The sequence below is a fragment of the Centruroides vittatus genome, unplaced genomic scaffold (assembly GCF_030686945.1).
Source record: "Centruroides vittatus isolate TY-2023 unplaced genomic scaffold, ASM3068694v2 contig_738, whole genome shotgun sequence".
NCBI classification, from domain to species: domain Eukaryota; kingdom Metazoa; phylum Arthropoda; class Arachnida; order Scorpiones; family Buthidae; genus Centruroides; species Centruroides vittatus.
Window position 1 is genome coordinate 4,198,091 of NW_027122474.1, and position 17,729 is coordinate 4,215,819.

The 17,729-nt window shown below is 33.5% G+C and overlaps 1 protein-coding gene and 1 long non-coding RNA gene across 2 annotated transcripts; both read right to left on the bottom strand.

The window, feature by feature from the left end:
* Positions 1–1,763: 1,763 nt before the first annotated feature.
* On the bottom strand, positions 1,764–2,492 carry LOC136980960 (uncharacterized). The gene has a single exon (XM_067277158.1). It carries the CDS (start codon positions 2,490–2,492, stop codon positions 1,764–1,766), a length of 729 nt encoding a protein of 242 aa, XP_067133259.1.
* An 8,945-nt stretch (positions 2,493–11,437) lies between these two features.
* On the bottom strand, positions 11,438–12,467 carry LOC136981023 (uncharacterized). Its single transcript, XR_010881636.1, has 2 exons — positions 12,391–12,467; positions 11,438–11,514 (listed from the first exon to the last, which is right to left on the bottom strand). It is a non-coding gene; the product is annotated as an uncharacterized lncRNA (long non-coding RNA).
* Between the last annotated feature and the right edge of the window lie 5,262 nt (positions 12,468–17,729).

Here is a 17,729-nt window from a genome sequence, read left to right on the forward strand (position 1 = left end):
TTCATCTAAAATGGTTTTCCTAAATCGTACCAGTACGTTTTAAGAACTTGCTTTGAGTACGAAATAGGCGCAAGAGTCGAACAAGTTTTACATTTGCCTCCAAGAAATTTGACAACAAATACTCATATATCATCACATCAGGTGAAATCACAAAAATACCCATTAATACGTCACAGATAGTTAAAAAACTTATACACGATCCAATTTGAAGAACGTTCTTACGAAATGTGCAAAAATATTACAGAAAAAGTTGAAAAAACTTACCCTTTCAATATTTTTGTCGGAAGCAGCGTAACAGCGTGTTGTCTGTCAGATGGTAATATGGCCGACTGTTATTTACTTTTTTTGTCACTAAAGGCACTAATAGCTACTACCGGAGTCGAAATATAAGCGAAGTACGAATTAGGCGCAAGTACAAATTAAGCAAGTTTCCCCTACTTACAGGACACGGCAACTTTAAGCAATACTTGCATGGATTTAATCTTGGGACCAGTGGGGTGCCGTCATTGGAAGCGATGGAAGCGCCGATTCCACCTACCAATGACCTTCCCTTGTATTTTATAAAATATAAATTTTCATATTTTAACGTACTTTGAATTAATTAAAATGAATATTTTATTATAACTGCATTATGTATCTTTTACAAATTTCTATACTACATGTGAAAAAAAAAAAACGATAAGATTGCTATTGTATATTCGAATAATTCGGTGGAGGAAGGAATGTCGAAACCGGGTCAGTTTCTAATCAGCCAGATTATATAGGCATTAGCACATGCGGTTTACAGAGCACCAACCTCACCTGGTTTAGCTGGTAGAAGCGACACACGCGTACGGAGTCCAACTTTATAACCCGGACCGGTTCTGAGCTGTTAGCCGCCTGCCTGTCAACTTCCAAGCAGCCAGATTATAGGCATTGGCGCATGCGCTTTACAGAACACCAACGTCACGGTTTAGCTGGTAGAAGCGACACACGCGTAAAGAGTACGCGACTTTATATCCCGGAGCGGTTGTGGGCTGTTAGCCGCCTGCTAGATATTCGGCCACCCTCGCCCGATTATGTGAATCACGAGCAGACTAGATCAACGGCGGGCAACCCGCGGGCCAGCTACGGCTGGCGAAAAGTTTCTATCCGGCCCGCGAGATCTTTAATAGATTATTAAATTGGAAAAATAACTAATTAATAGTTATTTTTCCAATTCTTTGTAATTTTCGAAAACGATTAAAAAAATAAATGTAGTAATTAACTAAATGAAAACCAACAACTTTAGTGCCTTTGACCGGTGCTGCTTCTCTCTTCTTTCTCTGTAAAACGCAAACGTTTTCGAACCTCGTTGGTTCTTCGTCAGGCGTAACGGAATTCTGTTCGACAAAATTTTAGAAAAAATTTGCATTCTGGAACGCTGTCGCGTGTAGCCGATGTCGTCATATTAGACTTGCGCGATGTGAGTATAGCGCTACGTCAGGGATCTGTTGAGAAAGGCTTCCCAAGCCGATGATAAGATGATCTCCTTTTTAAAATTGATGCAGTGCGTGTTACTGCGGGTGTTGAGTAAGATGTATATAGCTTCAAGCCATTTGAGGTGATCTTGTCGAAACGTGGGGTGAATGATTGCGGCACGGGTGAAAAGAGGCTCTATTTCTGGATCGGATGAATAGACTGCTAGGGCGGTGTTTTGTCTATGGTGTAATATGTCCGCTTTGTGCTCTTTGATCCTCGTCTGTATGTTGCGTTTGGTGGATCCGATGTAGATGGCTTCGCTGTTATCTCTGTGGTCGGCGATGGGTATAGAGTATATTCCCGGAAGTCTGTTTTTTATCTGGAGCGTCTTTTCCGTTCCTAAGCCACTCGAAAATCGTTGGGCATCTCCTGAAAGCTAAGCGGATATCCTTTTTCTTCGCTATTTGGTAGTATATGGTCTTCAGTGCCGGATTGTAGGTGATCGGTATAAATTTAGGTGGGGAACCATTGGAAGGAGGGGTGTGGGTGGAAAGAAGCCGTAGTGCCTCAAAGTTGTTTTTGCGTGCAATGTTGTGATATCCGTGTTGTTTAGCTATATTCTTGATGTGCCGCATTTCCGAGTTGAAGGCAGCTTGTGAGGAGGAATGCGTGAGTGCCCTTTTGAGTAGCGCCTTAAAGGCTGCCATCTTGTACTGCGGAGGATCACAGGAGAATGCGGGTATATATAGAGGTTCGGTAGATGGTTTGTGATAGACTTGCGTATTGATGGAAGATTCTTCTACAGTGATGTAAATGTCCAAGAAGTGTGCTTGGGTATGGTGGGCTTGATCCAGTTCTAGTGTTAATCCATATGGGTTGTCGTTGAAGGTGTCCACTAAGGCTCTGATATTTGGGATGTCCTTCCATAATATAAGGATATCATCAATATACCTTTGGTAAAGGAGGATATGTGAGCGTTGAGAAGAAATGACTTCTGATTCCAGTTTTCTGACCACAAGCTCACAGAGGTCTCCTGCGACTGGGCTACCCATAGGTACACCCTGTTGTTGTTGGTACGTAATGCCGTTGAATTTAAAGAACGAGTTAAAGCAGATCAGGTGTTAACTTTTATAATAATAAAATAAATTATAATAAATAAATAAAATTAACTTTTTATTTATTTATTTCATATTTGCAGACTAAAAAAATTACGAGTCACCAAGAAGGCGTCAATTAACTACTACGGCGCGGAAAAAAACGTAAAATTTATTCTGGCCCGTGTTATAAAAAGGGTTGCCCACCCTAGACTAGATTTATAACAACCCAACCGATAGGAGTTTTACTGGCACGTTTTTATGATAGTTCTGTATAGTTGACAGGAGTTTTAAAAAAACTCCATTAAAATATTTGATATATTTATTCTGCGTTTATTCCGCTCTCCCATCTTATATTACTTACGGATTTCAATGTTAAACCGATGATATTACAATTTAGTATGTCTCATCTGTAAGGGGATGCAGAAAAAACGTGTACAATTCTAGTACAGTGTTAAAAATTAACTGTTACTTTGGCAGCATCATTTACAACCAAATTTAAGGAATGAAACGTACAGTACATACAATGGTACAAAAAAAAGCTCTAGAATTTATTTTCCTTAAATTTACGATTTATATATCCGTTGTCATAAAAATTTGTCTTTCCAATGTTTTCCCAAAACTACAGATATTCAAGTACAAAGTAAATGGTTTCGACTTATTTCTACTTAAGAAGTGAGTAAATAATTAAGAGATTAGGGGATGGGGACATAAATAAAACCGTGTTGAAAGAGCCAGAATTTTACTTCAACAAAAGCTTAACAAAACCAATAACTCGCTCAGTACAGTGGGAAACTGATTTCCGTGTACACCTGGTATTAAAACGAATTAGTTAGAAAACGAATGACTATTAAGTTTAACATAGTTAGATTTTTACAGCTACGGTGAGAAACGTTTAAAATTTACAACAGCCCCTGTGGCGTCCTTTGAGATATACTAGTGATGCGACAAAAGAGGCATTTGACATTGACCGGTATCGGCACCCTCGGGATTTGGCACGCACACACTCACTACACACCTACCTGGACCGTCACTAGTTCCATCCATTAGCTACTCGTATCAAGATATTTGACTAAGTGGATTGTTTTAAGATTTAAAAAGTAAAGACTATTTTATGTTATTTTTATGTACGTTTCTTTACAAAGCTATATTTTAATTATAATTTTCTTTAAAAGTATATTAATACAATCGAACAATACATTGTACCAGGTATGTATATCCACCGCACATTTTATTTCACCGAGTAAGTTTTATATAATTTATTTTTAATTTTAGCCCTTATATCGTGGCTAGCGATTCAGAATGTAATTGTGATATTAAAAATACATTTAGAGAAGTCTACAGTTTGTTACTGGCTTATAGAACAAATGAATACGAATGGACCCTAGACCAGTGATTCTTAACTGGGGACCGCGGCCCCTGGGGGTCCATAAGAAGTTTGCCGGGGCCGTCAAATTATGCAAAATTTTCCTTCGGGATATAATAAAAAGAAAATTTGATGTATAATCCGAATATCGTATTGAAAAGTGAAATAAGAAAGATAAAGTTTTCCTATTTAGTTTTTATTTATTTATTTTGTATTTCTTCCTACATACAACTTTGTTAGTATCAGAAGAAATAAATGTACATCAGGGCTACTTTAATGAGAGTTGCTATTCTTGAAGGGTACAACTGGTCTTACAATCCTCACCAACTCATTCACACACGTACAATGTTCCATCATCTACTAACATTTATATGCCTTAGTAGGGCTCTTGAAAACACTCACTCCAGAGGTACGGATGGCAATTAGCTTTTCCTTGCTTTTTTTCAACTGTCAGCATTTAGCTGCCTTTTTACTTGTATTTTAATTCTTTTTTCTGTCTTCTTTTTCAGTCTAAATTCGGTTAAGTCTAAATTCAGTCTAAGTCCTAAATGTTAGTTAGATTAGGGACTCTTAGCTTGGTTTCCAATTTAGGATATAATAAGTTAGGTTAAATTAGATTAGGGTTTGTTATCAGTGGCGTAGCGCTGGTGTCAGCCGCCCGGGGCGGAGGAAAATTTCGCCGCCCCCTTATTTAGGTATCTCAATTTAAAAAACTAAAATATTCAGTAATTCTAAGAAACTTTTTGGCAAGAACAATCATCATTATTGTGTATTGTACAGGTTACAAATAAAAAAGTCATGTATATATGTTTTACAATATAATAATCACATTTATTATAAAAATGTTTACACGTATGCCACTTATTCACACTGTAATGTAATTTGCAGGTGTTATTAGGCTATACAATATTGAACACTATTCTTTATATGATAGAAGTCATTCTCGCTGAATATTAGTCTTAAACAATCCAAGCACAAAATAAAATACACGAATCCCTACAAGTCGGTACAGACGTGTTGCCAGTCGCTACAATGAGCAAGATGTCATTATTATAGATTCATTTAAAGAAAGGGGATTTCCCAGTTTCGTGACAGAATAAGTAACAGAAAATTCCCGTGCTCATTTCAATCGGTTCGAATCGTAGGTGCGACAAAAATATGAAATGAAATGGTTCAAATTTTTACAAGATATTATTATTATTTATTGTAAAATTTTGCCGCGACATTTGATGATAGAGAAACTGTGTTTCTGTAAGAAGCCGACTTACAGGGGCAATCAATTAAGTTGCGCGTCAGGCCCACAGGGCGGAAAGAGTTAAAAAAAAAAAAAAGGGCCCGTTCGTATTCGTTCGATAGACCAGTAAAAACCGTATACTTCTTTAAATGTATTTTTAATAGATTATCCGACGTACTTAATAAATAAGAAAGTGCAATATAATTACCTCCGTTATTAGATTCAATAAATTCCCCATGCCCTCTAAATGCCAATTCTTGCTTCGAGAAAAAACATATAACATCTATTAATTTAGATATATCTATTAATCGTAATTATCTCGTTATAATTTTCAATATTTATTTTATATTGTCTACCAAAGTTAAATTCTATTCCGCTTTGATTTTCATATTGCTTCAATTTTACGAAAGAATCGTCATTCGTCATAAATTTTATCGTCAAAATGTCGAAATTTTTTTGTTGACGTATTTATATTTAATTCAGGCATTGGTCTTTCTCTTTTAATAATGTTTTCTTTTTCATTATATGGTCTTGAGCCAAAACTTTTTTAAAATAAATTTTTGAATCACTAGTCACAATATAAGGGCTAAAATTAAAATTATAAAAAAAACTCACTTGGTAAAACAAAATGTGTGATGAATATACATACCTAGTACAAAAAATTTTTCAATTGTATGAATATACTTTTAAAGAAACTTATAATTAAATATAACTTTGTGAAGAAACGTACATAAAAATAACAAAATATTCTTTACTTTTTAAATCTTAAAACAATCCACTTAGTCAAATAGCTTCCTACGAGTGGCTAATGAATGGAATCGGAGACGGCCAGGTAGGGGTGTGCGTGCCAAATCCCGAGGGTGCCGATACCGGTCAATGTCAAATGCCTCTTTTGTCGCATCACTAGTATATCTCAAAGAACGCAACAGGGTTGTTGTAAATTTTAAACGTTTCTCACCATAACTGTAAAAATCTAAATATGTTAAACTTAACAGATTGTCCATCGCTCGTTTTCTAACTAATTCGTTTTAGGACCAAGTGTTCACGGAAATTTCCAAAATTTACAACTTTTCGGTCACTCTCATTGAACTGGAAAAATTTCTGTCTTTATTACATCTAATATTATGAAGAGATTGGTTTCGTTAAGCTTCTGTTTAAGCAAAATTCTGGCTCTTTCAACAGGGTTTTATTTATGTCCCCATTCCCCAATCTCTTAATTATTTAATTACTTCTTAAGTAGAAATAAGTTGAAACCGGTTACTTTGTGCTCGAATATCTGTAGTCTTGGGAAAGAAGTGGAAAGAAATTTTTATGATAACCGATAGATAAATCGTAAATTTAAGGAAAATAAATTCTAGAGCTTTTTTTGTACCATTGTACGTCTCGTTAATTAAATTTGGTTGTAAATAATGCTGCCAAAGTAACAGTTAATTTTTTAACACTACTAGAATTGTACACGTTTTTTCTGCATTTCCTTATGGATGGGACATATTAAATCGTAATATCACCGGTTTAACATTGAAATCCGTAAGTAATATAAGATGGGAGAGCAGAATAAACGCGGAATAAATATATCAAATATTTTAATGGATTTTTTTAAAACTCCTGTCAACTGTACAGAACTATCATAAAAACATACCAGTAAACTTCCTATCGGTTGGGTTAAGTTATAAATCTAGTCTACGGTGGGCAACCTTTTTTATAACATGGGCCAGAATAAATTTTACGTTTTTTTCCGCGGGCCGTAGTAGTTAATTGACGCCTTCTTGTGACTTGTAATTTTTTTAGTCTGCAAATATGAAATAAATAAATAAAAAGTTAATTACTACATTTATTTCTCTTATCGTTTTTCGAAAATTACAAAGAATTGGAAAAATAACTATTAATTAGTTATTTGTTCAATTTAATAATCTATTAAAAATCTCTCGGGCCGGATAGAAACTTTTCGCGAGCCGTAGCTGGTTCGCGGGCCGGGGGTTGCCCGCCGTTGATCTAGTCTACTCACAATTCACATAATCGGGCGAGGGCGGCCGAATATCTGGCAGGCAGGCGGCTAACAGCCCACAACCGGTCTGGGATATAATATTGGACGCTTTACGCGTGTGTTGCTTTCTACCAGCTAAACCGGGTGAGGTTGGTGCTCTGTAAACCGCATGTGCCAATGCCTATATAATATGGCTGATTGCAAACTGACCCGGTTTTGACACTCCTTCCGCCACCGAATTATTCGAATATACAATAGCAATCTTATCGTTTTTTTCACATGTAGTATAGAAATTTGTAAAAGATACATAATGCAGTTATAATAAAATATTAATTTTAATTAATGCTAGTACGTTAAAATATGAAAATTTATATTTTATAAAATACAAGGGAAGGTCATTGGAAGGTGGAATCGGCGCTTCCATCGCTTCCAATGACGGCACGCCACAGCATTTTAATTAACAATATAAATTATTATTTAAATTAACACCCACTAGGGGCGCCTAGCGAATGTTACCAGCAAAGGTAAATAAACAAATTAAACTATTTTAAAGTATTTATAGAATGTTTAATAACACTAAATATTGATTTTTAATTATCATGAAAATTGTAAAGAATGCCCACTAGGGGGCGATCCCTGGCTCCTAGTTTATAGCAAAGTCTGTATAAGAAGGTCAGGACACGCGTGACCTACTTCTTCAGCCGCCATTTTGGGGTATTTTGAGTCGCATGTTTTATACGACCATTAATTAAACTAAAATTGCATAAATCCAGTAATTTCCAGTTTAAAATTATAATAATAATTTCGGATGATTATGCATCCCCAATTTTATGTAACTTTTCGATCAAATAGTTTAAAAGAATCAATCATCCACATCACTTCGCTGTCGTGAATGAAACTAATTAAATAGGTGCTAAAACTGATGCAATTACGTATATAAGCACTTGGTAAAGTAATGCAATAACATAAGTTATCCAAAATTTTATTTTAAAGCATTTACCAATACAATATTAATGCATTAAAAAATAAATACTGGACTAACGTTTAATTAATGAACATTTTTGGTTTTACAAAGGCTTAAACCTCATATTTTTCTAATTATATAAAATTTAATCAAAACGGATGATATTAAACACAATTTGATGATATTTTTAACAGAGCTTATCTGAGACATAACTTCTTTCTCTGTAAAAACACAAGATACAAATATAATATAATATCATTTTCGGAAGTTAGCAGAATTACGCATAAATGAGTTTTTGCTTCCATACAATTTTTTTACATTCAAAGTACTGTTCCTATCTCTAGCAAAAATATGTAATCTCACTGACAGAAAAGTTGAGATTAACAGTTCAAACTGAGATTCTTCGAAATGAAGCTGAACAACAAATAATTTAATGTAAGCTCACGTATACACTCAAACCTGTTTTTGTGCGGTCTTTTTTTGTGCGGTATATGAAAATTTCAATCAAATTGGAACATAATCGATTCCTGTAAAATTTTTTAAAACTCTATTGGATGTTTTCTATGACATCAGCAGGTTTTTTCATTTTTATTCAGTAAAATTTTTTTCTCATACGTTTTTTTCGGTCCCCTTTCATTTTAATAGCATAAAAATCATAAATATTATGTTATATTTGAACAGATGCGGTAAGTTAGCTCTCCTCCAGCTTTAGACTGTAGGTGTGAAATTTCACGCCTTGTTAAATGAAATAACACTTTCTGCAGCTATATTTATCAAATAAAATCATTTGTTAACGATTATTTTTAACTTTTTAATGTTAGATTGGTATTTAAGTGGAAATAATTAATTAATATAAAAAATAAAATTCTTAGAGGATTTTTTCCCCCATTAGGGATTGCAGAAAAAGGCTCAAGGAGTTAAAAAGCAATTCCTAGTTATTTCGTACGGTTATCACGTAGAAAAGTCTCACGTATTTTCTACGTGAGACTTTTTTTTATGCCGTCTCTATCCACCGCATAAAAAATACTTTTTAATTGTGTTGCGAAAACTTTTTTATAGCTACTCGTGAAGTTTTGTGCGATTTTTTTATGCGTTTTCTTTTATGCGGTCCCTATCCACCGCACAAAAACAGGTTTGAGTGTACATCTCAAAGACAGTACCTATAGAAAAATACATAATATACACTACTCTCACATAGTTTAGAATGTTCACTTGGCTGCCACTTATCCCGTCTGCAGTTCTGCACCCATTTCGCTTTCCTCTGCTTATCTGCAGGAAATCTAAACAATCGAAGGTCGGTAGACTTACTTTTACAATTAGGTGCCACAGAATAACCCATTGTTTAACGTTCTGAGTACGTATATACGTAATAATAGTCGACTCACGTAGGGGCCACGTATGGTGATCTCTATCGATATGCCCCAACACGGCCGCTGCCGCATAGAATCACGGGAGCGTGTCCTGACCTTCTTATACAGACCTTGGTTTATAGACTACCTATATTATCATAGTAGCGACACACGAGTCATCGCCGCCATGTTCTGTCAAATGTCATCACGTGGCCTATGGGTTTACATTAAGAAATGACGATTTTTCAGTTTAATAAAGCATTTTTTTCGTATTTTTATTCAAGAATATGACTGGGTGGATGAATCTTACAGGCTCGATAAGTTTTAAATCTCTAGCATTAGTATTTTTAAATAAAAAATAAAGTTTGTTTACTTATTAAAAAACTTCTAGATCGATATTCCAAACGTTATGTTACAGCAAACGTAAGAAATTAGTCAGTAGTTAATGAAATGGATATTCGGCTTGTCAAAACTACTACTGTATTTACTAATTTGACAGGATTTAATGTTGAGATGTACAGTACAGCGAACGCGTGCTTACGCGACATTGCAAAGGTAAAGCTGGGTGTTAGCCTGACGTAACTCATCTCCTCTCCCGGGAAAGCTTTTGAAGGTTTTATTAATAGTCGTTTTGTATTTTTATTTAACGTCCCGTCTTTATACTGTAAAAACTATTTATTTTTTTTCTTTAAATAAAATTATAGTAGTTCTCACACTCGCTGGAGTAAAGATAACATTCTTTTATGTGTTATTTCACCACATAAAACTTTTAACATCAAGGCTATTACATTGAATTACTTTAATATAATAATCAACCAAATAAAAATTATCATATTTGTATCTCTATTGCAATATTGTATGATAAAAAGTAATTTAATAAAATTTTTTACAAGTTTAAAGCTTTTTATATATGCATAATAATTACACAAGTTCATAGTAATAAAGCATATCAAGATCAAAAGGCTATGCGGATAAAATATAAAAACTTATTAAATGAACAATATGGAACTGATACAAATAAAAATGTATTTTGTTACATCAATGTTCAAACTGGTGTTGATAAATATGGAGGATAGAATATGGCTAATTTTGTAGCTTACTCATGGATTTACTTGCATATGGATTTGTTAAATTTTTAATTTTTCTTTTGCTTTTTATTTTTAACATGAAAGAAAATGTTGTCACAATTTTTTCTTTTAATTTATGGCAATCTGGAATATGGTCATTTTTAATATATTTGTTAAATTTTTCCAAATAAAATTTTCTTATATCAATGTTTTGATTTTCCACCACATTGTAATATTGCTTTTAGACATAAAAGATATGTCTTCCATGTCTAAAAACATATCAAAAGTTTTATTATTACAAAAAAACATGGATTTTTTTAAACTTTTAATTTCAACTAATTTTGAATATTCTAATAGAGGACTTTCTTTGGATCCTACTGATGTAATACATTTGTTATTTGAGGTTTGAGGTTTGTTCTATACTCGTTATTAAATAACCAGTTATATCTAATGAATTCGTTTCTGCATTGTTTACAGGCATATTTTCAGCTTCAAAATTTTATGGTATAACAACTTTATCATATTAATAAATATAAATATATCTTTTGTATGTTCTTTAGATAATGTATCATGATTTACAGAAATGTCTTCAGCTGATGTGGTTTCTTCTATATATGTTAAAGATGTTTCAAAATTTGTTGATGGTATAACAGTAGTATAAATTGTATGTACTAGAGAAGTAACTTTTGCAGTTTTTACTTGTTTTATAACAGTCCAGGATCTTCCTTTTGGTGGTTTTCTATGAATAATTTGTTTTATGAATGAAAACAAAGTTGGAAAGGCATTATGCTTTAATTTCTTCTTCCTATCAACTCTCACTTTTCCTTACATTTGTGGTTCAAAATGAACTTCACACAAACAAGAATTATTTGTAGGTTTTCAATTTTCTCGGTATACTTTTTTAGCCCAAATTTTTCTCCAAACATGATCTCTTGGAAAACATTTCATGATATATCCTTTTACAGAAGAATTAGAACAATTAAAAGCTGAACATCCAGGCATTATTTCAGTGATATCTGCATAATAAAATTAAAGGGTATATTCTAAAACTGGACTCAAAATGACTTTTAAGATACCTTTAATGCATTCAGCAGAATAACAATACAAAAATACTAGTATGTAAAAGAATCATTTGCATAATGAATTTTTATATGCCTTCTAAATTGTATTAGCTTTACAAATTATATTTTAAATAATCACATATTACCAAATAAATGCTGCCTTTCAATAAGGTAGTGTGTCTTTGTATTGTTATTGTACAGAATGTATTAAAGAAGTCTTAAAAGTATTAAAATTAAATTTGTTTTGAGCAGGATAACAAACTAAGTTTTTAGGTACTAAAGTACATGTAAATGTTTAGTTTTATTATAAATAATACTTTTCTATAGCAATATTTTTATATGTTTAAAGGTCTGTAACTATATCTCTTTCATCTATATAATTTATTATGTTAGAAAAAACTATAGTACAGCATAATTATTACAGTACTCCAGTCAGATAAGCTTCATTCGCTGGAACACTAATTTTTAAGTTATTCTAGCAAAAGAAACATGCAAAATATTAACAATTTATGCTTAGTTAAACACAAAAAGTTCTTTAAACATAGATATTCTTCGTGGATGGACGGTTTTCTAAGAAGCAATAATTTCGGAAAAATTAGTAGAAAATAAAATTTGGTTATATTTTGCTACCTTACACTAATTTTTGTACTTCTTTTTGTACAATACAAACAGTTTATATATATTTTTTCGTTTTAATAACATCGCTTAAGAGGATATCGGATCTAATGTAAACAAATGAACAAAAAAACGATAGTTTTTTTGTTCATTTGTTGCCTTAGATAAAGCTTAAATATGAACGTAAACGTAAAAATATAGCAAATTCATGCCAACCTGTTGTCAAATGTGTTCAAAAACTTCTAGATTTCTTTATAAACGACTTTAAAGAACACTTACCATTCAAAATACACGCGGAACTTTTGACACAACATGGCGGATTTTAACCACGTTATACAACTAACCAATAGAAAATTTGACAACTTATTGTCGCTACTCTCATAATATAGGTACTCTACCCGTACAGTATGTGCACCCTGATGTATCCACGAATCCAACACTTCCTCACAGCAAATTTGAACAGTTCAAATCGATTTCGCCTATGATGCTCACATACCCAGAAAATGCTGAGGGAGGCGACCCGTTCCCTGGTGGATTCCTAAACTGGCACAGATGAGGAGCATCAATAACAACCTTTAACGCAGATATCAACGTTGTCTGGACTTCCAGCGTGTCATTGGCAGAATTGAGTATCTCCGATATCAAAGAAGGTATAAAGTTGCCATCAAGGCTGCCGAAATGAAATCTTCGAAGGCCTTCTTCCATCGCAACAGTGATGATCCTTGGGCTTTATCTATAAGTTTTCCTCTGGAAAGATAACTTCTCATAGCTACTTATCCAGACCTTTCTCATATGCTGATCTGGCTATCACTGTCCACACTCTTTTTCACCAGTTCTGCCCACCGGATTTAGTGGATGATGATATTCTCTTCCATAACAATATTTGCAACAACCACGATCTCTCTAATCTTTTTCCCGATGATCTGCCTTTTAGTAATCCTGAGAATTTCATTCAAATAGCCAACGGCAGGAAAGCACCCAGACCTGAGAACATTACTGCAGACAGTCAGTGGTCTGTGGCAGATGCGTTTAGACCGCCTCTTTCATCTTTACAATTTCTGGTTAAGCCATGGTGTTTTTCCGATTGCTTGGAAAAGAGCACACTTTGCCCTGAATCCTAAAGATAAATCTCACCTGCCAACCACAAGCAACCTCCGCAACATCTCATTTTTGTCTGCCTTCGGTCCTTGACAAACTTTTATGTAACTGACTTACATGGCATTTGGAATCTACTGGACAATTATTTTCACCCTTCTCAATTTGGTTTTAGAAGACAGCGTGGCACTTGATGCTTTGATAGCCCTTACCTCCAAAGAACGTGAATACCTTTTATCATTGATATATGTTCTAGGTATCAATTTTGACCTGAAGAAGGCTTTTAATTCTGTCTGGCAGTCTCTTATTCTACACAGGCTGAGAAAAGGCGGATGTCCAGCTAACCAGGGATTTCCTCTCCAACAGAGAGGACATCTTAAGGTCAGGTCCTAACACCTTTTCTGATCATTCGGAGCGTGGCTGCCCTCAGGGTTCTGCTTGTTGTCCTCTCCTATGGTGTATCCTTATTAATGACTTTCTTTACACTGACTTTGGAGAGCATGTTTATACTCTGGCTTATGCTGATGATGCTCTCCTCCTTATTCCTGGCAACTCGAGGCGTGAGCTCGAGACTAGGACTGCCGCTGTTCTTCCTGCAGTCAGGGAGTAAGGCAGATGCAATAAGCTCCAGTTTAATTCCAACAAGACCAAAGGTATCGTCTTCACTAACCCATACTCTCCCCATCTTTACTCTTGCACTCCATGCGTCAAACTCCAAGGTTGATCCATTTGCATTGTCCCTCACTTGAAGTTTCTGGGTGTTGTTCTTGAGCATAAACTGTCTTGGAGTCTCCACATCGATCAGATTACTGATAAAACAACTGTTATTTTCAATAACTTACAAAGAATTGCTAGAAATCACTGGCGGCTAAATTATGCTGCCCTCAACTGTATTTACAATGCGGTCTTCATTCCTATTATCTCGTATGCTATGGATGTATGAGAAAGCGCTGTCTCTCTCAGTCACAAGTACCATCATCTTCAATCTGCTCAGCGTAGGGCTCTTCTCAGGCTCACCAGAGCGTACTCTACCGCCTCAAATTATTCACTTTAGGTCATCAGTAGGAAACCACCTATAGATCTTCATTTGAGACACATTGCTAGTACTTATCATGTTAGGAAAGGCCACGACATCTTTGCGAACTCTACCTCCTATGATGAAGGCACTGTGAGACAGATGTCCTGTTTACCACTCTCTCTGATCCAGCATTGATACGTGAGTTTGACACATCTTTTACAGTTGCTGCTGATTATACAATTTTCACAGATGGTTCAAAGAATAAGAAGAGCACGGGCTCGGCGTTTGTCGTTTTTGCCAATTTCGTTTTTGTCCTTTTCGTCGATTTACTTCACGTAAATCAAAGAATGTTAATACTAGCATTTTTTGATTTACTTTTAAAGATTTCGATTTTTTCTTCGTGCATTGCTAATGATAAAAAGGATTGTCGTATCATTCCATTTAACTACAGAGTGTTCTGCTTGTGACATACAGATTAAAACTGTGTTGCAGTGCCCTTTGTTAACGTCATATTTGTGCTCCTTAAGTCTGATAGCTAAATTCCTTCCTGACCCCAATATAGCCCTTTTTAATTCCTAATTGCTGACTTTCAAATGGAATTTTATATACGTCTGATTTTTTCCTTTTTTAAATGTCTTTATCACTTTTTAAAAATACTATATAAATTAGGAGATTTTTTGAAAACTATTTTAGAGTGTCTTTTGTCCGACACATCTTTCGTGATGTTCTTGATGTTTTTATTATAAGTGAACTTGGAGATTTTAAACTGATTTGTTTGGGTTTTTATTATATTGTTTCCTTCATGTCTTTTAATTAGTAATTACTTTTTTATATCCCAAGTTTGAAGCTGTTTCTTTGATTCTATTAATTATTTGTCCAGCACATTAGAGAAATATGAATACTCTCTTCTGATGAGTGCACGAAAGACGCACAATTTGTATCCGTAGAGGTCGTTCGAGTTATCCGGAATGTATAGTGCACTATGTGTTGATTTTATGTAGATACCTGTTAATAATTAATATTATCAAATATATATATATATTAATAAATTTAAATTAATATCTACAACCGGAATATAGTGTTCATACAATAATTATCTTACAGAAAATTTTTTTTCTATATTTTCTAATATCAATTCACGCAAACTTTTGAAGAAATAAAAGTCGTATCCATTGTTCGTGAATTAGGTAATATGAACTAATCGGACGAAAACCAGGTTAATGCAGCTTAAATTTTTTGCATCATTTTGGGACTTTCTGCTCTTTTACAAAATAATTACGAAGATTTTTCATTTATATTACAATTACGAAACACCTTGCAGAATTCATATTAAGAAACATCCGATTGTTTGTGGTTGTGTGTATTTTGTGATTTAAGACATCCATTTTAATAACATGAATAAACAATTGAATTACTAAAAGAGATCTCTTTTCGTAATTTAATCATTCGTCTACAAACATAATTCCATGCCACGTCCTTTATTCTTTAGTAATTTGAATCGCATTATATAAGCCTTGTGTAGCATTATATAAGCATTATATAAGCCTTGTGTAGCATTATATAAGCACCATATGTTATATCAATATTCTTCAACGCATATACGACAGTGTATGAAAGAAATAGGATCTATGCAACGTACAACTTTTAATTAGTATTAACTCGTATGAGCAAGTTATAATTTTGAAAGAAACGTTGAATATAAGAATATTATCAAATTCATTTACTCACATTATATTTAAACCTGCGCTTAGTATTTAATTTTAGAAAAAAATAAACATGGTACAAGAGATTGAATTGTGCTTGAGATGTTATTTCCGACCGTTGCTATCTATGGCCTTAGTGTCTGGTGTGGATCCTTTTTTACAGTGCGATTGCCAATGTTCGAGTAGAAGTAGTTGTCTGAGCAATTTGTTTAAAGCCTTCTATTTCGAAATGGTCGAATACATTTCTTGGTTTTATTTACTTATATTGATTCTCTCCAACATTGCAGTAATAAACGAGTGGGTTCCTTGCGCTGAAGTATTCAAAGTAATTGGAGACGACACAACAATTATAAAATTAACAATTACTGGTAACGTGATGATATATACGATAATGAACAGTTCGATGAAACGAAAAAAAATGAATACAACGATTAAATTAAGAAATATATCTTTCTCGGATAAAGAAAAAATAAATTATCAATTAAAATCACTATTTAAGTATACGGTATCCAGCATTTGCTTAGCCGTTGTACTGACACTAATTATAGTTCTTATTCTATTCTATTTTGCTTTCAAAAAAGGGTATTACTCACGTAATGAATCATTATTCTGCAATGTTGCAATGGAAATTTCTTGCATGTATTTCTTTGCCGGAGAAAACTGTATTTGGGCTATTATTACTATAGTTATTTCAGTACTAAAAACTGGATTTCTGAGTTTATCCAAAGAACTTTTATTAATTAACAAGAATGACAGAAATTTGTTTTGTCAAATAGAATCTGTAATCCTCTGTCACGACCAACTGTGGCTGTTTATAAATGACATAAACAAAATCTACGGCTCTGCTTTGTCGCTAAATTACTTTATTTTGATGTTGGTGACCTGTTTATTCGCTTACAGTCTTTTATTCGTAAAAATGCATGAAGTCGTTACGTTAGTATTTTTTTTTATTACATTGGTTTTCTTGATGACTTGTCTTATAGTCGCCTATTTAGCATCTTCATTTACTGCCGCAGTAAGTATTTTCATAATTGTTTACGTAATGGACGTTCAGTTTTCAATAAATTAACATTTATTTCAGATGCAAAATGGCTTTCAAGACATTTGGATATTCGCTTGTCATTTGAATCTTAAACAGAAGCTAAAGGTCAGTATTTATACAATTATCCTGGAACAATTATTGAATTTAAATCGTTTAATTCTCTTTAATTACAATAAAATACTATATCAAAAGTTAAATTTACGTAAATGATTTGTTTGAACAGATTTTGAATTTTATGAAGAGATTCGGAAAAGCATCTTTATCACTTACGGCGCAAGAATTCTTCCTTATAACGAAGAAATTTCCTATCAAGCTAAAATGTAAAATCGGAGATAAGTAATTCATTGTTTTTATATTATATTTTAATACTATTTTATCGAAATGTGTAAAATTATGTAACACGTGAATGTTAAACTTATTGATAATTTCACACATTTCGAATGGAGGTATTCTAATGATAATATGTAATTGTAATTATGTAATTTCACTTCTTTCCCTTCGTTACTATTGAGTTGATCGTAAATTATGTAAGACTTCTTTACCTGCTTGATTTTTATGCGTATTATAACAAAGAAACAAAATAAAAGCACAAAATTTTGTAACATTAACTTGTGATATTATTTTATTTTTATAATAAAATAACAATACATTATTTATTTAAGTTCAATTCATTACGGTTTATCTAACAAATGAATAT